General features: G+C 52.9%; 1 protein-coding gene across 4 annotated transcripts in view; it reads right to left on the bottom strand.

Annotated features, from left to right (window-relative positions):
- The window catches only part of FRMD4A (FERM domain containing 4A), a 319,692-nt gene that overhangs the window by 18,172 nt on the left and 278,836 nt on the right, over nt 1-22,684 (bottom strand). For all 4 annotated transcript variants that reach the window (XM_041767383.1, XM_041767382.1, XM_041767386.1 and 1 more), the window contains exons 15-22: nt 19,604-19,737; nt 15,475-15,597; nt 13,027-13,255; nt 10,181-10,237; nt 7,399-7,636; nt 6,627-6,794; nt 3,389-4,242; nt 1,042-1,138 (exon numbers count right to left, since the gene is read on the bottom strand). In XM_041767383.1, coding sequence (XP_041623317.1) covers nt 1,042-1,138; nt 3,389-4,242; nt 6,627-6,794; nt 7,399-7,636; nt 10,181-10,237; nt 13,027-13,255; nt 15,475-15,597; nt 19,604-19,737 — 1,900 coding nt within the window. The remainder of the gene's footprint in view (nt 1-1,041; nt 1,139-3,388; nt 4,243-6,626; nt 6,795-7,398; nt 7,637-10,180; nt 10,238-13,026; nt 13,256-15,474; nt 15,598-19,603; nt 19,738-22,684) is intronic.

Genomic DNA, 22,684 nt, shown 5'->3' with positions numbered 1-22,684 from the left:
GTACACAGCAAGCAGTCAATAACCATTAGCACCCCTTCACTTCCGTCAAACCCTAAGGCCCCGTTAAAGCCTGGCTTAAAATCACCACAAATGAACAAAAACCAAAAGCTCTGTCAAGCACGGGAGCCTGAAATGTGGTCAGTGGAGCCAATCCGGGTCCTGTTGTTTGGCGATGATCCCACTCACACAGAGCTGTCCCATTTCCCAGACATCCCCACTGGTGCTCCAGCAAACTGGGAAGTGAGCAAAGCTGGAATAAGGGACCCCTCGCTCCTTCACCCAATGGCCACTGACAGAACGTAACATCCAGTTGGAGGTGACGTCCGAGGAGCAGAGGCAGGGATCGTGAGGACAGCAGCTGTCTCTGCTGGACTCCGGGAGCCAGAACATCCTAACTGTCCACGAGATCAGAATGCTCTAGGCCTGCCGCGAAAGCTATAAAAGGACCTGAATTTTGGTTTCGTCCTCCTGCTGTGGACCACTTCCTATGGTTCTCAGAGGACCTGCACCCAATCCCCTTTGTTTGGTGAGAACAAGCAGGTGGCCAGGACAGAGACGGGGCTCTGAGCCTCCTGTCCTCTTCCCTCAGAAACATCCTGACTGCAGGACGGGACACGCCGAGGCGCTTGATGCTCGGATCCTCTCTCCCCTCTCCCTTCTCGCCTGGCCCTTTGAGGCGGCCTGATGGAATCTGAATCCACTCAAATGCTGCCTGGAACTGTGACCACGGAAGTGCAGTCTGACTTCGGGCACCCACCTGCCCCTACGTTCCTGGGACCGCCGCCAGCGCTGAGCGAGAGCCAAGAGAACGGCCCGTCTAAAGGGACAGCGATGGAAAGCAACCACGTGGGTGGGAGCCGTGTGCACACAGCTTCTTCGGGAAGGAGGCAGCTTCCCGAGAACACACACTCATGATGCTTCTGCTGATAAACCCTCCTGTCACTAGGATCTTATCCTTATTACATCCTTCCTAACAAGTAATGCTAAGGATCATTCTAGAGCCGGTAAGAGGAGGATGGAAGGCCTGAAAAGGGGACTCACCCAGTCTGCCAGGTTAGGATGTGGTGGGGACTGCTCGGGGGCGTCGCTCCAATTTCACTTGACGGTGTTGAGCTTCTCTGGCTTTGAGGTAAGGCAGCTGCAGAGAGGTGACGCAGAAAAGACAGGGGGTCAGACACAGGGCGGGTGAAGGAGCTGAGCTTCCTTCCAGAAATGCCGGTAGGACGCCGCAGCAGGGCCACAGCGGGGAGATACCCGTCCCTCCCCACCGCGTTTGGCCATTTCCATTTTCTCTCCCCAAAGCATGCAGCTCCACTCTGAGTCAAGCTGACCTGGGGATCCTCGGTCCCTGCTTTGCACTAGCAGGTGGCCAGAGGGGTGGCGACAGCCGACACTGCGGCAGAGACTCTGAAGGCCCCCCGAGCCCTGGGGGAGACCTGGGCGGGGCTGAGCCAGAGAGCCCCTTTCTCTGGACACCAGGGAGAGAGGCCTCCAGGCATCTTCAGATGTGGCCCTGGTGTCAAAAATCGTGCTATGAACAGAGAACTTCCAGAAAGGTGCTCAGTACTTGGTCTCTTTGTCATTTTAGGCTTATGATCGACCACCTGGGGACACTTCCAAAGGTGCAGGGCTTTTATGGAACAGCTCATCCAGAGCCGACTACTAGGGGTTTAACGATGTGGGTAGGATTTTTCTAGCTGGGAAAATTCAGTAGCAAGTAAAGCTGCTTGAATGCGTCCTCTGCTTTCCCGGGAAGGATCAGTAAACCTGAGAAACAGCTTCTTAAAATCTGTCCTCTCACGTGTTCCCAGAGAGTTGCTGAGTCTGTCGGTGAGGCCAATCTGTAGGCAGGGCTGCAACCGCGACAGAACAGAAGCACCCCTGCGCCCGCCGGCCAGCTGCGGCTCCTGACGCCGTGAGGGAGGCTCCTGCTCTTTGGTTCGGGTGATGCGTTCATCCGTTCCTCTCAAGGTCCCCCTGGGAAGTCCAGGGCACAATTCTCTGGGCTTATGAGACCGAGGAGGGACACGGAGAAGGCTCTAGGACCTCAAGTCCATGGTTGTCTCGTGGTTGCCCAAATCACTTTTATTCTCATCCCTGGAACCTGTCATTTGGCCAGTGGGCCACAGTAAGGGAGTCGACGGGGAGGAAAGGCAGGGGCCCAGAGGTCTGGTGCACCTGGGCACAGGCAGCCAGCCGGTCCTGCCTCTTCGTCCCATTCATTTCAGGTCCCTCCAGTTCCTCAGAGGTGAACCCCCTTTTCTGCCCTCCCCCCAGTCTTGACCTTCACCTAACTTTCTCCCGTCTCAGGTAAGGCCCTGACTCAGAGTTCCTTCTGTTTGCTACTCATGTTATTCTTCTATTCTTAAAAAGCATTTTACTGGGGGATCCCTGGGTGGCTCAGCGGTTTAGCGCCTGGTGAACCCCCTTTTCTGCCCTCCCCCCAGTCTTGACCTTCACCTAACTTTCTCCCGTCTCAGGTAAGGCCCTGACTCAGAGTTCCTTCTGTTTGCTACTCATGTTATTCTTCTATTCTTAAAAAGCATTTTACTGGGGGATCCCTGGGTGGCTCAGCGGTTTAGTGCCTGCCTTCGGCCCTGGGTGTGAACCTGGAGTCCTGGGATCGAGTCCCACGTCAGGCTCCCTGCATGGAGCCTGCTTCTCCCTCTGCCTGGGTCTCTGCCTCTCTCTGTGTGTGTCTCATGAGTAAAAAAATAAAAAAAATCTTTAAAAAAAAAAAAAGATCATTTTACTGGGGTGCCTGAGTGGCTCAGTCAGTTAAGTATCTGCCTCTGGTGCAGGTCGTGGTCTCAGGGTCCTGGGATGGAGCCCCGCATCCGGCTCCCTGCCTCTCCCTCTCCCTCTCCCTAGGGCCCCTCCTCCCACTTATGCTCTCTTTCTCCCACATAAACAAAATCTTTAAAAGTAAAAAAATAAAAAATAAAAACAATTTTATTACATGTGCACATCCTCCCCTTCCTTTCCTACGGTCATGTCTGAGCTCCTGGCCGCTGGTTCCCCCTCCGAGCGCCTGCTGAGAGCCCTGCGGGTCCCCTCCGTCACCACTGCTGTTCCCAGAGAGGGACTGGAAAGGGGAAGCGGCTCCTGGCTCCGGCGCAAGGGCCGTGCTGTGCATTTTCACTCTTACATCCCGGCGCCCGCTCACCGCTCTTAGCACACGGGGCGAAAAGGTGACCCCCTCAACGAGGCCAGCAAAGCGTGAAGAGGCGGTGTCAGGCACCTGAAGGCACCCCCAGCACCCTGCACAGATTGCTCCCGTCCCCTCCCGACGTCCCTGCGAGGGGCCTTGGGGCGGCTGGGACCCCGCACCCCCGGGTCCCCGCCGGGCGCCCCACCTCGCCGGCCGAGGGGGGCTCCTGGCGCTCACCTGACGTGGCCTTGCACATCTGGGGCATGCGCGTGACCCTGCTGTGCGCCACGAAGGTGCTCTGGGAGGAGGTGCTGTACTGGGAGCCGCTGTCGGACGACGTGGAGCTGGTGTGCGACAGGCGGCTGTGCTCGCGGTGCGCCGCGGCCGAGCGCTGGTACCACTGGCGCAGCTCGTCTGACACGGCGGCGCGGCCCTTGTCGTGCGCCGCCTCGCGGCCCAGCGACGGAGTCCGCAGGATCTGCGAGCGCGACGGCGTCAGGCGGCCCGGGTCGCCGTCGTCGCCGCCGCGCCAGCTCTCCCTGAACAGGCCGCCCGCCGTGTAGGAGCTGGACGTCTTGAACTGCGCCTTGACGCTGTAGTGGCCCTCCTGGTCGCTCTCCAGGCTGCGCACCACCACGGGCGTGGCGCCGCCCTCCACGTACAGCGGGTACTCCTTGATGCGGTACTGCGAGCTGGGCTGGCTCTGGCTGTGCAGGTACACGCCGCCGCCCGCCGCGCGCGCCGCCAGGTTGGGCATGCTGCCCGAGTTCGCCGCCCCCAGCGCGCCCGCCGCGCGCTGCCGCTGCCGCTGCCGCGCGCGCGCCTTGGACGGCGAGTCCTCGGCCAGCGTGGAGTAGTTGGCGTTCATCTGCGCCGGGTAGTAGTGCTCGGAGCTCGAGTGGCTGGTGCAGGACGAGCAGTCGTCCATGGGGTCCGAGCCGTTGCTGCTGCGAGTCCGTGGGGTGTAGAAGTCGGGGCTCCCCGTGTCGTTCTCCGAGCCCAGGAGCTTGCCCTGGGACTCCAAGCTGGAGCTCCGGTGCCTAAAGTGCAGGGCGAGGCTGTGCAGCCGCGTGGGGCTGAGGTCCACCGACCTGCGGGGAGACGGCGCGGCGCGGCGCGTGGGTGGGGGACCCGGGACCCGGAGACCCGGGGACCCGGGGACCCGGACGGGCAGCGCTGCCCCGGGAGCCCGCGTGCGGCCTGCTGCCGCCACCACAACACGGGCGGGGGACCGCCTGGCGCGACCGGGGCGACAGGACACCGCACCCACGGAACGGTGGCCCCGAAAACGCGCGCCCGTAGGGCCCCGGGGGCTCGGCGATGGCGCATCCGCCTTGGGCTCAGGCTGTGATCCCCGCGGGGAGCCCGCTTCTCCCTCTGCCTGTGTCTCTGCCTCTCTCTCTCTCTGTGACTATCATAAGTAAATAAAAAAAAATTAAAAAAAAAAAAGGGATCCCTGGGTGGCCCAGTGGTTTGGCGGCTGCCTTTGGCCCAGGGCGCGATCCTGGAGACCCAGGATCGAATCCCACATCGGGCTCCCGGTGCATGGAGCCTGCTTCTCCCTCTGCCTGTGTCTCTGCCTCTCTCTCTCTCTCTCTGTGTGTGACTATCATAAAAAAAAAAAAAAAAAAGACAGACACCAGTAGCCTGGCCTGTTTTTTAATGCTGGAAAGGGATTCTGGAGAACCACGACAATCCCTATTCTGGTATTGTCTCAAATCAGATGAAATCCCCCCACCTCTTTTTTTTTTTTTTTTTTTTTTATCATAAAAAACAGTCCCGCAGAGGGCACTTCACAGCATTCACCAAATACTATTATGAAACCCACATAAAATAGACTTCCATTCCCCTGAAACTCTAAAAAGGAAGGCAGCTGAAACTCAAATACTTCACAATGACTGATGCAACTACTTAACAGCCCCCTGCTTCGTCTATAATCCCCCCCACCAGTCCCAAACTCCAGACTTCAAACATCCACCCAGGTCATGGCTGGGGGGACAGTGCTTAGACACCCGTGCAAGTCAGGGCAGCCCCCCTGGCCAAGGACCAGAGGAGGGGAGTTTCTGCTGTCACTCATGGTAGAACAGAGTCCACAGACAGGGGCACTCCAGGACTCGGGCCTCAGTTTCCTCCCTGGTCCTACCTCCTCCTGGCCTCCTGGGAATAGGCCAAGTGCAGGCCTGCCTCTGATGCTCTCTGATCCTGCTGTTGCCTGATAACAGCCTCCGAACTTGCCACCCCATCCATTCTGGTCTCTGCTCAAATGTCCCTGATGCTTCCACCTAACAGAGTCTGTCTTTCCACAGTGTGGCCCCTGCCCTGTTCGTTTTTTGTTTTGTTTTGTTTTTTTCCTCTATACTTATTACCACTTGACACATATTGTTCTTTCTCATGACTCCCTCCACCAAAACACTCCGCTGACAGCTGGAGCGTGGTTGGCTTTGTCCACTGCTCTAGCCTGGTCGGTGGTACCTGGCACCTCAAGGCACTTGATAAGTATGTGTCGCATGAAAAGGTGAAGGGGACAGCCTTGCCTGCAGAGCCAAATCTTATCCTATATAAATCCATGCTTTGAGCCGGTCCTGTGCAATCACAGTTTTTGATAAAACAGAATGACAGCTTTGGTGTGGCCTCTTTTCAGAAAATGAAGGTGTGATTCACAGCCTCACTTTTGCCTTTTCCTTTTGCCCTTCAATGGTTTCACACCTTGAGGCATTAAAAAATCCAGGATAAACTGAGGCACCGGTGGGAAGATACATGAGGACGACAGAATGAAGATCTCCTGATTCCAGAGGCCTCCCCGATACCTGGCTGGCCCCGCCTGCCTTCGCCTTGGTTAGGAAAGCTCCCTCTGTGGGGGGCGCCTGGCTGGCTCTGTCAGCACAGCACGGCTCTTTCCCGCAGGGTTGTGAGTTCAAGCCCCACATTTGGTGTAGAGATTGCTTAAATACACAAACTTCCAACAAATCTTTAAAATTTAAAAAAAAGGGTGGCCCCAGTGGCACAGTGGCTTAGTGCCGCCTGCAGCCTGAGTGATCCTGGAGACCCAGGATCGAGTCCCACATCGGGCTCCCTGCAGGGAGCCTGCTTCTCCCTCTGCCTGTGTCTCTGCCTCTCTTTCTCTCTGTGTCTCTCATGAATAAATAAATAAAAGCTTAAAAAACAAACATATAGAAATTATTAAATAAATAAATAAATAAAATTTAAAAAATAAAGAGGGGGGCTCACTCCGTGCCTGCTGCCTCCAGAAGCCTGGGGGTTCTCCAGGCGTTTCTTGGCGCTCACCGGACACGGAAACCAGGCTAAGAACAGGTCTCACCTAACGTGGGCTTCCGCTGCTGGCTGGGGTTTCCATCCTGCTTCGATTTAATGGGAACCCACCCCACTAGCTCCCCAGTCCTTTGGGCCAGTCGGGGGCCTGGACGTCCGGTCCAGGGAGGGAGGTGGCCCAACGGCCTGGTGTGGGAGGACTCACCTCGTGGAATGAACGTAGTGGGGACTCCGGACCCGCAGGTCTGGTGTGGACGGCATGCTGGACTGGGAGTTCCAGTGCGGGAGGCTGCGGATGGGGCTGTTCTGCAGGGAGCTGCTGCCCCCTCCGGCTTCGGCGCAGCTCCCCGTGCTGGGAAAGCGTTTGTGGCTGCTGCAAACCAGAGGACGCCGGGCTGGTCACCGCCGGACAAAACCGTCCCTCTTCCCAGGGGACAGCCCGCCTCTCCCTCGGGTTCCTAAGGGGCTACTCAGCATCACCCCTGGAGCCAGGGCGGGGGGGGGGGCATGCCCGGCCCCAGGGTGGTGGGAGACCACAGCCTCATCAGCCTGTCCCCAGCAGGCAGTGGGACTGTCCCGTGAAGCCCCTGCCCTCGACCACGGTTGGTTTCCATTTTGCAGCCAACAAATATTTACGTGCCCTGCCAGCTACACTTGACAGGGCGTAGCGAGAGGGAAGGAGAAAAACAGAGAAATGGGCCGGAAACCCGCCACGCTCTCAGGCAGCAGCAGCCAGCCCCAAACCTGCTGGGGGGCGGGTGGGGGGGTGCGGGGTCCCGAGCCACGCTGGGGCTCCTATGAGGGGTCTGTCCCTTGCCATTCGGGGTGGCGCTGCCCAGGCTTCCTCCCTAACTCTCGTGTCAGCGCACAGCAGCTCCCGGGCCCGGATGGCTGTGAGCGGGATGCGGGTGCCCTCCCATGGGCCACCCCTGCTTGCTTGTCCTGTGACCTCGGGGGCCCTCGCCGACCCGGCTCACCTGGAATGGCCGTGGGAGGAACGTTTCTTGACCTTCTCGTAAGGCTCATCCAAGGAGGACTCGCTCCACATTTTGGGCTTTATGGGGGACTTGTCATAGTCGTTGCGGGGATAGTGCATCTGCCGGAGCCCCTCCAGGGACTGCGGAGGGGGGGGCCTGTTGTGTGACGGTGGCCGAGGAGGGAGTCCCTTGTGAGGAGACTGTAAGGGGGACAGTGTGCTGGTGACCTGAGAGTCTTCTGCACAGAGATGGAGAGAGACGAACTGAGCAAGGGTCCCCCCCACCGACGCAGACAGCCCCGCCCCGTCCCCCCACCCCTCACCCCTGCAGTACGGGCAGGTGCCCCCCCCCCCCCCGCCCGGCCTGGGCAGAGCAAGCCACGGCTTCCCCGCTTGCCACGACAGGTGGAACCAGAACCAACCAAACCCCCCGCCTCAAGCGGCCCTCGCTAGGGAGAGAAGGTTCCCTTCTGAGGAGCTACAGCTGGAGCCAACAGCAGAACGTGGTCCCTGTAACACTGTCACAGTGTCTCTCCGGAGACAGCCAGCGCCTAAGGTGCTCTGGGGACCTGCAGCTCCAGAGAACTGTTAACTTCATTTCCGTAACCCTGGCGCCTAGGAGGCCGGCAGGCCCCCAGCAGGTGCTCAACAAACACTCGTTAGAACAGGGGAAGCCAAGTGGACATGCTGAGCGTAAGTATCTGTAGGGGCCCCGGTATGGACCTCTCTTTCCTCCTGCCTGTACTGGATCGTGCTCCCGAGATTCCCCCTGGACCAGCCCTAGGTTCTGCAGGAAGGAGCCAGGCTACACATACTGAGTGAAAGGAGCTTATTCCCTGGCTTGCGGGACCCACAGTCAGCCCCCCGGGTGCCGAGGGGAGTTCAGCGGTGGGGGGCGCAGAGAGGACGAAGGGGAGAGCCCAGGCCAGCTGGGGCAGTGGCTGGGGAGGAGGAGGAACAGAGTCGGATTGCTGGGGCTGAGCTGCTGCGCCCCCCAAGATGAACTGGGCAGCCCAGCTGATGGGGGGCCTTCATGCTGAGGAATGGGGCTTTGGACTGAAGAGCCTAAGAAGACTTTGCAACTTCGGAAGCCCAGACGTGTCAGGATGAAAATCCTTTCTGAGGGCCAGCCACCTGGCAGGGGCTAGGGGAGGTCCACAGTGTGGAGAACCCCGTGGTGGGGGCAGGCGGGGAGTGAGGAGCAGGAGAGGGCAGGGGGAGGGAGGGAGGAAGAATTCAGGGTTCCTTGTGAAGGCGGACGGGGAGCGTGAAGGGAAATTCTTCACAGAAGCAAACCTCAAAACCTCCAACCACCTTCCACTTGGCCCCCAATCCATTTCCCACCAGGATTCTTCTCACCGCCTAATTCTCCATTCCACCCCCCCTCTCCCTCCGCGGTAATCAGTGAAGGAAAGAGCCCCCCCCCAACAAGGGGCAAGCCTGCAGGGGGCCTGGGGGTCTGGGGACTCAAGGCCAAGGAGGCCTCCTTTCAGCTGCCAACAATATGCACCTCCCCCAACTCTCCTCTTGGTCTTCTCTTCTCATTAAATCATTCTAGGTCCTGCCTTTGGAGAAACTGCCATCCCCAGAGCCCCAAACTGGGGCTGGATCTCCCATAGTCAAAATTCCTGGGAATTTTGGGCTGGGTGGCTCAGTGGTTGAGCATCTGCTTTCAGCTCAGGTCGTGATCCTGGGGTCCTGGAATCGAGTCCCGCATCGGGCTCCCCGCGGGGAGCCTGCTTCTCCCTCTGCCTGTGTCTCTGCCTCTCTCTGTGTCTCTCATGAATAAATAAGATCTTAAAAAAAAAAAAAAAACACCTCTCCCTATTCTTCTGCAGCCATGCTCCCTCCCCTCCCCACCCATGTAACCAAGCTGACAATGGAAATGTTACAACCTGATTGCTAAGAGCAAGGCCAAGGCCGCTGGGTAAATACCCTGCCAGCCTCTCCCCACATCAATAGCCCCTATTATTAGCTTTGCCGCGATCATCCAGACTCTGGGTTGGGTAGACTGGTTTATGTTTTCTGTCTGAACAGCCACTTAGCACTGCCCACACGAGGGTTCCCCAAAGGGCAAAAAAATTAACTGCCACTTAATATATTTCCATGTGATTAATGTCCTGGCCTCCCAAGTTTTGGCTTAAACCCACAGGAATGTTCTCAGAGATGGTCCTGTGCCTGGAATCCTTTCTACCCCCGTGTGAGGTGGTGGTGGCCTGGGGGAGGGTGCAGAGGTGTGGGGGATCGGTTCTGCTTTTCTCAGAATTTCCCAAGAAAATATCCCAATAACTGCTGGGTTTTCAGAGGTCAATGGAAAATAGACAATTTCAAGGCCTGACCAGCAATCTAGAAGGACACCCTTCCCTTTGGTCTTTGCTATTTCTCAGGAAGATGGGGAGGCCCGGTGTTCCTCCCGCCACCCCCAGGCTTTCCTAGGAGGCTTCAATCTCTGACTTGTGATCCAACCAGAGTCCACGACTTTCCTCCAGAAACGACGGAGACTCAAAAGGAAACCGCGCATGGTGTTTAGTCACAGACGTGGTTGTGGCAACCACACCACACACCAGCGCTCACGGACGGTCACCTCAGCCCCTCCCCGTGGGCCACTGGAAACACTCAGGTTCCGACAGACAGAAGCTGACGTCTGGGGCAAGGGGCTGGCGGGGCACCCGGCCCCCACCTCGGCCTGCTCTTGCCTTTCCACCAGGCCGGGCCCGACTGCACACACCTTAATCCCTGTTCGGCCTGGGCCCGAGTTCTGAGTCAGGAAACGGACAACCTACCATCCTCTAGCACGAGTGCATCTGAGAGGGAACTGTCTTCACTGGCAATGTTTCCATCTGAGGAGGCAAAACGCAAAAGCCTATGAGTTTATTAGCACATCCCCCAGACACCGTCCAGCCTGTGACGATCATGCGTTTGGGACCATCCCACGTCCTCCTCTTTCTGAGCGGAAAGAATGCATGAAATACAGTCAACAAGACACTTGGCATTTCTCTGGGGTCCCTGGGGTGGGGCACTGGTCATCCCCGAGGCCTGATGCTGTGCTGTGGCCCGGCCTCTGTGTCGGCACCCTTGTCTCACGGGGCCCCACAGCGCTGAGGGGCTAGAAAGCCAGGATAAAGGCCGCCTGGCCCGGTTCAGCCCATCAGCGTCCTGGCCCAATCTCAGGGCACGTTCCCACTGAACCAAAGGAACTGAACTGCTCTTTCTCTACATGCGAAACTAGTTGAGGAACTTGGCTTTGCTCTTACGGCAATAAACGTCCTCTCCATAAACTTCTTCAGTCATTAGTAGTAAAAACAACCTGCTAAGTACAGCCTCTCTCTCCGCAGAGCTGGTTTTTATAGATACTGGTGAACCATGGGGACACACCCAAGAGGGAGTCAGTAAAATAATCCTTCCCCTTTAACATCTGGGGAAACTGAGGCCCAGCTAGGGTGGCATGGTTTGTCTGCAGTTGCTCTGCTCTCCCGGTAAAATGAGCAAAAGGTGCCAGGTGTGAAGTTCCAAGTTTTATCTCAAGAGATAAGACGCCAAGGAACTAAGGAACTAAGAAGAACTGGGGTTATTCCTCTAATTCGAATGCGGCAGAGACATTTTAGGGATGCCTGGGTGGCTCAGTGGTTGAGTATCTGCCTTTGGCTCAGGTCGTGATCCTGGGGTCCTGGGATCGAGTTCTATGTTGGGCTCCCTGCAGGTAGCCTGCCTCTCTCTGTGTCTCTCATGAATAAGTTAATAAAATCTTTTAAAAAAATCTTTCAAAAAAAATAAATAATAAAAAATAAAAAAATCTTTCAAGGAGGGAGCAGAATAAAGGTATATTCTTGAGTAGTTAAAAAAAAAAAAAAGGCTGCAAATCTGGATGGGACCACAGACTCTGGTGGCAGGGCACACAGGACAGCTCTCACTGGGCGGGCTGGGGAGGCGGGCTCTTCTGTGGCTGACCAGGGGCAAGGGACCGGAGACAGGTGTGGCCCTGAGGGGCCTCTCCCGAACTTGGCTCTGGTGACCCTGCTGGAATGCTCCCGCAGAGCCAGGACACCCCAACAGCCTTCAGGGGGCCACAGGGAGGTCCCAAAGGGGCAGCATGCAGATAGGAGTTGGCTGGCTGCAGTTCTGTTAGGAAGTGGGCGACAGAGTGACAAAGTCTTGGCCAAGGACAAAAGGGCAGGATGGGGAAAGACAGTTATTCCAAATTTTCTAGAGGGAAAGGATTTTTTAATGGTCTCTCTGGTTTGGTGGACTGTGAGCACGTAGGGGATGGAGAGCCTTAACTTTGGCATCTTGGAGTTTCCAGTACAGCGTGGCTTCTAGTATAGCATGCCCACGTTTTAAGGTGGCACAATTATATTTCATGTATTATATGTATATTTTGTATTTATTATATGTATATTTTTTGTATATGTATTTATGTATTATATAATTATATAGATTATCATGGTAATGTATACACAACATAAATTTACCGTTTTAGCCACTGTCAGCCGTACTGGGCGTACTGACAGCCGTTCAGTGGCATTAAGGATTATTTGCATTGTTGCGCAGCCATCACCGCTATCTGTCTCTGCAACTTTTCCATTTTTCTTTTTTTTTTTTTTTTAATTTTTTTTTTTAATTTTTATTTATTTATGATAGTCACAGAGAGAGAGAGAGGCAGAGACACAGGCAGAGGGAGAAGCAGGCTCCATGCACCGGGAGCCCAACGTGGGATTCGATCCCGGGTCTCCAGGATCGCGCCCTGGGCCGAAGGCAGGCGCCAAACCGCTGCGCCACCCAGGGATCCCTGCAACTTTTCCATTTTTCCAATCAGAACCTGTACCCCTCAAATACTAACTTCCCACTCCGCCTCTCCTAACCCCTGGTAATTTCTATTCCACTTTTGACCTTCTTAGAGCAAAAGCGTTTTAAACGTATAAACTACGAAAGAATACTTGACATACATTCTAAGGAGTTTGCTAAACAGGAAAAAAGGATTGTAACCGTTTGGGGAACTTGATGCTGTTGGAGGATTCGGGGCTATTTCCTTTTAGAGGTGTTTACCAAATACAATCGCCCAAATTCCTAACCCCTGCTGACCTGGCTCAGGGGTCTAGACAGAGTGGGGCAGCCCAGTCCTCCCTGGCTTCAGCTTTGGGACAGGCGCCCTGGGAACTGGTGTGTCTGAGGACAGAGGCTCAGCGGGAGTGCCGGCTTGCAGTGGACCCCAGCCATCCGGATGCTGGGTGATCAGGTCCCCAGGGGAGGTCAGAGCCTGGCAACTCCAGCTCGACTGAGCTGGCACCTTAGCTCAGCCCAAGTGCTGCTGAGGGTGGAGAAGCAGCCTAGAGCTCAGGGCTGCAAGCTCTCCCAGGGGGCAGTAAGTAGGGATCAGGACAGTTCAACCTGTAAAGCCCGCCTTTGTGGACCTGTGTACCCCTTACTGCTCTCATTTGGTATCAGGCCTTATTAGCTTCACTTTACGGACTGAAAAATAAATAAAAAGCAGGCCCAGGGTGGCTAAGCAGCTTGCTCAGGTCCGCAGGGCACCAGCTTTGGACTCGCTCCCGGGACCGGTGCTGACCCCCAAGGCCCCTCGTGTGTGTGTGGAGGGGTGCTGTCCCTCTGGGGGGGCCGGCTTAGCACTGACCAGCGATGATCAGGGAAGCCCTCTGCGTGGGTTTCTTCCCAGACTTGATGCGGTTCTCGTTGATGGCATTTTCAATCTCCTGCAGCTTCTTCAGTGCATTCAGATAAGAGGTTTTCCTTTGTTTCTTCAGTTTTTTGCTGACGTTGGGGTCACTGGCCAGGCGGCGGGCAGCCTCTGTAATCTGGGATTGAATGGCAAACTCTCGTTCCAGGCGTTCCAACTCGGCTTCCTGTGGGAGGGGAAGATGGGACTTACATTTAGGGGGATGCTAAGGGAGGCACCGTCCTCCCCATCTCTGTCCCTGTCCCCAGGCGAGCACACCCTGCTCTTTGGGAGACACGCATACTAGGAACCCAGCACTCCCAGTACCTAGCCCCGACACTGCCTGACCCTGCAATGGCCCTTTCCCTCAAATCTCTGGCGGCCAGGCCCTGGGTGCTCCCACTTTCAAGGCCCTTGGCCCGTTATGTTCAGGAGACGAGTGTTGGTCACTGTATGAGCAGCATCGCAGAGAAACAGAGCTCCCTGCTGCGGGCCGGAGGCAGGGTCACTTGGCTTCATCTCCTTGGTCTCCACAGCAAGGTTCATGAAGACCAAACCCCCATGGAAATCAGAGCCCCTCTGGTTGGTGTCTCCTTGCCATCTTGGGCAGAAGATGCACCGTCACTTCTAGAGTGGGCTTCTGTGGGTTTGGCAGCAGGCAGCTCACACGTGCGTGACATCCCACCCTCCCACACATGCCCTCGGTCTCTTGTATTTTGAGCCCTTTGTGGTGGGACGTACCCCACTCACCAGGATCTCTTCTGGAAGCTTCTCTGCAAGCTCCCGCCATCCTCATGCCTGCCGTTTGCAGCAGCACTGGTCTGCGAGGCATGGATGTGGGGTTTGGAGGAGCCTGGCCCCCATTCCTGGATCTGCTTTACAGCATCTCTGTCCTCCCCTCGGCACCTCCCTGCAGCCCTGACCCTTACTTCGGCCCAAAGGAGCAGATGGGTAACATGCCCTCGCACAGTTTCGGTCCCGGGAGAAATGAGGCTGTGGCTGCCGGGATGGGCAGAGGAACTGGGGTGGGCCGCAGGCTGCAGAGGTTCTTCAGCCCCCCTTTGTGGACCTGTGCACCCCTTACACTCTGCAGCTCCATCAGAGGTTCCTTTCCAGCACCAGCCCGGAGGCTAGCAAGGCCCGCAGGGGAGGCCACACCTACCCTCATCCTAGGCGACCCAGAGTCCTGCAAAACCTGACAGGAATGGACCTAACCACGTGGGAGCCCATCACCACGTCTGTGGGAAGGGACAGATCCTCCCAGCTCAAGGCTGGAAGAAAAGGCTTGCCTCGGGGCAGCACGTCCCAGGTCGGGAGCCTCCACCAAGCACAGTACTCTTGGCCGGATTCATTTCTGTTTGAGCATCTCAGGCCTGAGGGGAACAGGGGCCCAGGAGGAGGGGCGGCGTGGAGATTACACAGAACTGCTTAGGAGATGATAAACTCCTTCCAGGTCTTTCGATCGCTGGCTGCACTCGTTCTCCAGAGGGAGAAGGACACCGAGATGGATTCCCGCCCGGGGTTGGGAAACAAGCCACCAAGGACAAAGGCTGGTCTGTGAGGCCTAACTGCCATGAGCAGCTGTTCCCAGCGCTTAGAGAGCCCTGGCCCGTGACCTGACCTGGCGTGGGAGCCCAGGACCATGGCTCACTCCCTAGCCAGACAGGCACCAGGCCGCCGGAGGGCCTGGCTGTCCAGATGGCCGCCTGCTGTGTGGACAGGGAAGCCAAGTGCGTTCCCAGGAGAAACAGAGGCAGTGAAGGGGTTGGGGGTGGGGAGCCTGTCTCCACCCCCAGCCCCCACCAACATATAGTGTCAAAGAGGATAAATGAGCAAGGCTTCAGGGGCTCCTCCAAATGCAGACAGATGACCTCAGGAAGGCCCAGCAGCTTGCTTTCCTCTGGCAGCAATTTTAGCAGCAAGGTGAAGGGAAGGCCACTGAGGGCAGGCTGTGCTGTCTTTCCCCCAGCCTGTGGCATCCCTGCACCTGCTGGCATGGCCTGAGTTTTCTTTCTCCTTTGGCTGTTTTCTTCCACGTCATGCTGGGCTCTAAGTAACAGAGAGCTGGGAAGCCATTAAAAAGATAGGTACACAGGAATGTTGTTGGGATGTTCTCTCAAGCTTAACGCAGCCCCTTGTGACAGGCCAATCGTGTTAGACAAGCAACTTCCATGGAAATCCAGATGCTTACGAACTCGAGCTAATGAATCCTACCAAGGGGAGCCCCATGCTGGCTGACCAGCCAACTTAAAAGGTAGAAGGGAGGATCCTGGGGAGGAAAGGGAAATGGTATTTGGCATCGAGTAGAATGAAGACAACTGTTACAGAAAACCCTGGAAGCCCCAACATATGGGAGAAATATGGCTAATGCGAGAGAATCCAACAACAGCACACAGAAGGACACACCTCTCCTTTGGGCAGGATTTTCTGTTCATCCAGCTTGAAGGCTGTCCCAATTCTTCTTCGAACAATGGGTGGTTCCTCCCCTGGATCCAAGGGATATTCAACGGGCAGTTTGCCTGTCAGCTCCTGCATGTGTGCAACAGCATGAGGACAGAGATCAGGTTTCTGGGACACATGCGTGCCCATGCAGGCGCTTCAAAGCACAGATGCAATGCACAGGTTTGAAATCGTCACCTTTAGCAACACGCCTAAGTGCTCCTGAAATGCAATTTCACTTCTCTCTTTTTAAAGATTTTATTTATTTATTCATGATGGAGGGAGAGGCAGAGGCGGAGGGAGAAGCAGGCTCTCTGCAGAGCAAGGAGCCTAATGCACATTTCCCAGGACCCTGGAATCATAACCTGAGCCAAAGGCAGACACTTAACCGACTGAGCCATCCAGGTGCCCATTTCTCTAAAACAGTATGAGAGCAGTCCTTTCTTTATGGAATAGACATGCTTCGAAGTTTCTCCCAAAGTGAATTTCTTTTGGGTGAATAAAATTATTGGCTTTCATCATAAAACCCAAGTCTCACCCATTGGTTAACATCCCCAGTGATCCCCTGTGCCTGCTATGTGCCAGGTGGGGCCACACAGCCAGGAAGGGGCAGAGCCAACATGACATCTCTGGTCTTCACAGTTTCTGTGCTCTTTTCACTGCATCAGATAGTCCCTCGCAAATATCTCAGTTTAAAATGCCCTTCAAGTGAGTGTTCTTAGGAGGAATGGTATCGAAACAGCAAAGCCAAGAAAGGTGCAAATTATATAAATTAGAAACTGAATATAAATAATTCGTCCGCTCAGACTAGGGGCAGGCTGAGCTTAAAAAATATTACATGTATACAAATCACAGTTTCAGTAGAAACTGAAAATATAATCCATTTTATTGACAGGGCCATTAAAAAAGATATTGCGTATTTTCAGCTCTCCGAAATCTAATTGTGTGAATATAATGACAGTGAATTTTATTGATGTATCACTGCAGTGACTCCGATCCTGACTGAAGTCTGGTCAGAACGCAGCCCAGTACGAGTGTCCAGTGGGTGAGAAAGCCCAGACGTAGACTCCTAATGTTCACTCCCCTTCTAATAGGAGGAAGATCTGAGGACGCCTGGGTGGCTCAGGGGTTGAGTGCCTCCCTTTGGCCCAGGGTGTGATCCTGGAGTCCGGGGATCGAGTCCCACATTGAGCCCCCTGCATGGAGCCTTCTTCTCCCTCTGCCTGTCTCTGTCTCTCTCTCTGTCTCTGTCTCTCATGAATAAATAAATACAATCTTTAAAAAAAAAACAACAAAAAATGAGGAAGGATCTGGCCTTTCCCCAAGCTATGTGTGCACACTGGAGTGTGTGTGCACTTAGATGAATGCATGCATTGAGTATGTAACGTGTATGCACTGGTGTGTGTGCATGCACGCATTGGGTATGGATATATGCACATGTGTGGTGTGTGTGTGAGAGAGAGCGCGTGTGCACAAGTGCAACTGGCACGCGCAAGCACACCCACGCCTCACTCTCCTGGGCCTCTTTCCTTCTGTGTTCAGGCCACCAGGAAATGAACTCTTGGGCTTGTTTTCCTCCCTAGTGTACACATTTCAGAACCTAACGGCCAACTCTGGAGGATGAAACGCTCTGCAATTTTCTTCCCGGTTTTTAATAAAACCTGGTTCAAATGTCTCCAAAGTAGTTACGTGCTTATTCTGTAAGACTTTTATCCACGCCCCTAAAAGCTGGTCTATCAGTAACACCGCACACTGAAGATTTTATATTGTCAGGCCTCTCCTGTCTGCTCCGAACCTACAGGAGGGCGCCGCACGTCCGTCCACACGACCACTGACTTGTAACTCTAAAGTGTCTGTGGTTTTGAAACAAACTACGTTTAAAAAAAATGAGCCTACAGATTTTTCATCACCGGCTTGAAGGTATTTGAGTCCAGCCTGGATTCCCCATATTTCATCTGATTTCACAGGTAACCAGAGCTCTCAGGTGCCTGTTGTCTTCTGCTCCCACTTTGCTCACACCCTGCTGCGGCTCAGCTCCCTCTGCTGCAGTCAGGCTGCCCCATTCCGCCCCATTCTCCCCCATTCCCGCCCACAAACAGCACTTCTTGATACTGAGCAGAGGGTGCACGGCGTGGGTGCCCCAGAGAAAGAGCAGAACAGTCACCGAGAAAGTTCTCTCGCTCCTTCACTACAGGCGAGCAAGCACAGAAGCAATCCGCAGCCCCCCAGGCCCACTTCCCTGAGAGAGGCTACTTCTTCCACTCAAGCTCCGTTTTCTGGTGCCGACACTCCAAGAAGTGGGAGCTTTGTTTTCCTTATTTTGCTTTTATTTTGAGAGAGACGGGGAGACCTTGATAATGCATGCTAACCTTGCCCTGACATGTTTCTCCAATTTTCTGATGCTGAGTCCCTGCTGGGTTTAGGGATGTTTCCTTTGTGAACAACAAAACCAGGCTTTACAAATTATTAAATGCAGACACCCAAGCCCATATTTTTTCAATGCTTTCAGCATATTCTTCACGAAAAGGCTGCTAATGGTAGGAGTACCACAGAGCACATCCCCTGGCCAGGCCAGCTGCTTTCCCAAGCTTTGCAGTGGATTTGTGCCCATGTGGGTCTGCTTTGCGCAGGCTCCGGTTTAAATCAACCCAGAGTTGAAATGTAATGCGATCTCATTCTATAGCCCCTTGTTTCATTCTTCCTGGGGAAAGCCCTGGGGGCATGGGGGGGCGGAGAAGGGAAGGGTGGGGGTAATCCACTCCTCAACTTCGCCCCAGAACCTCTTTTGCTTCCCATTCTGAACTGTTTACCAACAGAGCTCTCTGTAATGCTATGCAGGGCACAGAGGGCTCCCAGCCCACCGCATCCGTGTGCGTACACCCCCCCACGCAGGTCATGTGTGTTGCATTAAGAAAATCAACTGTTCGAACATGCTAACAGTCACTGGATGAACAGGAGAAAGTAAGAAGTGACATTCCAGCAACTGCAGACAGTGACAGGCCACAGCATCTGAATCCCAAGGAAACATGAGACTAGCATATACAGGGGCTTGAGGAAGACTTGCTTTACACAAAATTTAAAAGACCACTAGGCTGTGACTTCATTAAAAAAAGGGGGGGGGGTGGGCAGTCCCGGTGGCTCAGTGGTTTAGTGCCCCCTTCAGCCCAGGGTGTGATCCTGGAAACCCGGGATAGGGTCCCACATCGGGCTCCCTGCATGGAGCCTGCTTCTCCCTCTGCCTGTGTCTCTGCCTCTCTCTCTCTCTCTCTGTGTCTGTCATGAATAAATAAATAAAAATCTTTAAAAAAGTAAAAACTAAAAAGGGGGAAGACACACCAGATTATGAGTTGTGAAGGGGATTAAATATCAAGCGAAATCTTGGTTTCCTTGAAGATCCCCACTGAAGCTTCTCCATAGGATGCCCCAAGACCAACGGGAAATATCCTCAAGAGAAACAAAAGCCACCATGATAATAAAATCAGGCTCCGATTTTAGGAAGATGGTGGCAAGCCAGTATATCCAAGGAGGTAATCCTACAGGGAGAGACCCTTTATCACCTATGGTGCATGATGCACACAGAAGGGACTGCCATTATTACTTGTCATTTGGTCTCCAGTGGGGTCCCTTTGAGGATTTGGGTGGAGCCACTCTAACTGCTGGCCTTATGTTTCATTATGGTTCACTGCTGTTAATGACAGGGCACGCCAGAGGGGTTGGAGTCTCCCCCATCTGCGCTTCAGGAGAGGTCCTGTCTCTTGCTTATGCTCTCTGTGTGAGCCCACCTTTGCTTTTCATAAATAAGTGGTGACAGAGGGCAAAGGGCACCTGGGTGGCTCAGTGATTGAGCATCTGCCTTTGGCTCAGGGCATGAACCCAGGGTCCTGGGATGGAGTCCTGCATCAGGCTCCGAGCAGGGAGTCTGCTTCTCCCTCTCCCTAGGTGTCTGCCTCTCTCTCTGTGTCTCTCATGAGTAAATAAATAAAATCTTAAAAAAAGAGAGAGACAGAGAACCACACATACACACACACACACACACACACACACACACACACACGCGCGCGCGCGCGCGCACGTAAGTGAAATGTGAACTGCTTACAGCTTCTCGAAGACAGAGTTTCTTCAGTTCTTCCAGTCGCTGGCGGAGCGTTTCCTCCAGAGCTTCCTGCCTGGATTTCAAGGCAGCCAGCATATCTTTCTTGGCCGATTGAGAGCTATCAGATTCCTGAGAACCTGTCAATAAACAGTGGGGTTACTGGAGAAACAGATGGGGGACATATATCTGGGCCTCTGACAGCCTCACTGGAGCCCACACTTGGAGGTGGGACCTACCCAGGAATCCGGGAAGGGAGACACAAAGCAGGTGCTGCAGGGGCCCAGGCGCAAGGAGCGAATTCTTGGCACCTAGTGGAATTTATAGCTACTTGGAGGACTGGCAGGAAAATTTACATGCCCAAAAAAGAAGTTTTTCTTTCTTGATTATCTTAAGTTATGTGGCATACCTGTTTTGATTTCACTAGGGCATTGAAATAGGCTTTACACAATGAAGGGGAAAGTTAAATTCAAGTCAGTCATTTAAATACATAGCTTTAACTTTCTTTTTTCCACTTAAGAATGCTCATTTTTGGCTTACTTCAAAGATGATGCAGACTTGTCATAAAAATTTTGAAAATGGAGACGTGTAGAAAAATAGTCCACACATAAGTCCCCTAGAGATAACCACTGCTATGTATTTTCTCTTGACCTGTTTATCTAAGCACATATATTTTAAAAATAAAATTTGATTTTAATTATATATATTTTTAACTTCATATTGTATCATGAGCAAATATCCTCCTGATGAAAGTTATACATATTTTACCAGTCAGGGTGGAAATATCTGCATGATGATTCAAGCAGCAGACTGCTAGATATGAAATCTTGGTGGAAGGCAAACTGTGAACCAAACACAAAAGGAAAATAAGCTAGAATGCCAACTGGAGGAATTTAGGTTGGACTAAAAGAACACTTTCCGGGCTGCAGTGTTTGGATCCTGAAGTGGGTTTCCAGCAGTGAAGCTATTACACATTTTTATCTTGATAGGTTCTGACAAGGCCACTGATGCCATAGGAAAGGAGAAGCTGATTATTACTTTGCTTCTCATGCCCACGGACATGGATGGGTATTACCGGGTGTGCATTCAAGGGGTTCAGATGATGATACCACTTACAACAGCAACAACCACCACCAAATACCTAGGGATTTTTCTAGTGAAAGATGTGTAAAATCTCTAGTGAAAACTCTAATATCCTACTGAGAAACATTAAAACCCTAAAAAAAGTAGAGAGGTATACCATGGTCATGGATTGGAAGCCTGACATTGTACAGATGTCCATTCTCCAGGAATTAAACAAGAGAATTGTTGCAATCTCAGGAAAAATTCCAGTGGGAACTGCATTTCTGTATGAAACATTGTGAGACAACTCAGTGATCACATGCCAGATGAGAACAATGCAATCAGAACTGCCAGACCCAGGGTGGGTGAGTGGTTGAGCATCTGCCTTTAGCTTAGGTTGTGATTCCAGAGTCCTGGGATGGAGTCCTGCATCCGGCTTACCTCAGGGAGCCTGCTTCTCCCTCTGCCTAGGTCTCTGCCTCTCTCTCTGTGTCTTTCATGAATAAATAATCTTAAAAAAATAAAAAAAAAAAGAACTGCCAGCCTCAAGTATTTTGTCTCTTCTGATGATAATGAAGCCATCCCAGAATCCTAAGGCTAGAAAGTCTTCTGTGCTTTTGCATCAAAAAACCTCTGTTATACTCAAACCATCCCCCTAAATACACTATTCTTCTCCTTCAGTCTTTGAACAGTTTCTTGCCATGCAATTAGGCTTCTAGAACCCTAATACTCAATAAAGTCTCAACGGGTAAGCACATTTTGACTTCAACGTGGGCTTTTTACTTTTTCTCCCCCAGCCCATCTTAGCTTGAAATAGAGAGTATGTATCACTGCAGGAACATACCATCTTCATGCCTCTGCAATAGCTAATAAATATTACCTTGAACAAACAAACACATAAAATGTCATCATTGATACACTTGGATGCTACAATTAAGCCATAGCTCATCTTGGTAAAGAAATTTAGTACCCATGAGTACTTATGTGTTATAAAACCTGCCTTCCAAACTTTTAATAATTTTTGTAGCTCTTCCCCAGATTTTGTCAAGCTCAGTTGCAGGATTCCAAATTCAATAGCAAACTCAAATAAAAGCTTGACTCTTACTAAGGCTCCCGTGACCTCATGGTTGTCAGACGTTAAGCCCGGATGGTGTTATAGTCTAATGCAACACATCACTGACTCCCCTTCCCATGTGGCTCAAATTTCCTACTTCTGTAGGTCAGTTACCCTGTGCCTATCACCCCTCAACTATCTCTAGTTTACACCCATCTGAGGTTCCACAGCTCAATCACTTTGCATCAGGTTCTCTTAGCCACAGTGATCCATCAAAATGGAAGACACAGGAACACATAATGGGGTTCTCTCTGTCCTAATCTAAAGCATTAATAATGATGTAACATAATGTGGGGAAGAAGTCAGACTTTAGATTTAAAAAACAGGCCTGGAGAAAACTGGACCTGAGAAGGAAGATTAAAGGATTTGTAGCTCAAGTGAAAAATCTATTGCTCTCCCTTTCATCCCTGCCTAACCTCTCAATAGAAAATGATGATTTATTGAGCCTAAGGATTCACTATGTTCCAGAATGGCAGATATCACAAGAACATTCAAGTCTGGGAGGCAAGGCACAAAGGTTTAGATGATCTGGCCTCTAAGCTTTAGCGCTGAATTATAAGGTTCATTAGTGCTACTTAAATTATTATTATTTATAATAATTAGTCTAACTACCAAACCCACCTAAGACAGCAAGTGGGATGGCTCAAGAGGCCCTTTCTGCATCTGAAACCACGAATACTGGCTGGCTCCAGTTTATACCTTTATTCTGGAAATTGCCTCATGAGGAATGTAGTGCCAGGTACCAAGTTAAATTTTTACAAAGTACCTGAGTTGGCCTGGCCATGCAGATTTTTTGTTTTGTTTTTGTTTTTAGCAGTAACTGGATGGTGAGTAGAGGCAAAACAGTCTGGTTTTGATGAACTCTACACCACCCACTAGTTAGTTGTGTGACTTTGGGCACATGATCTGTC

This window comes from Vulpes lagopus, chromosome 8 (assembly GCF_018345385.1).
Source record: "Vulpes lagopus strain Blue_001 chromosome 8, ASM1834538v1, whole genome shotgun sequence".
NCBI lineage: Eukaryota > Metazoa > Chordata > Mammalia > Carnivora > Canidae > Vulpes > Vulpes lagopus.
Note: the sequence above shows the minus strand (reverse complement) of the source record. Positions and strands in the feature narration are given on the sequence as shown.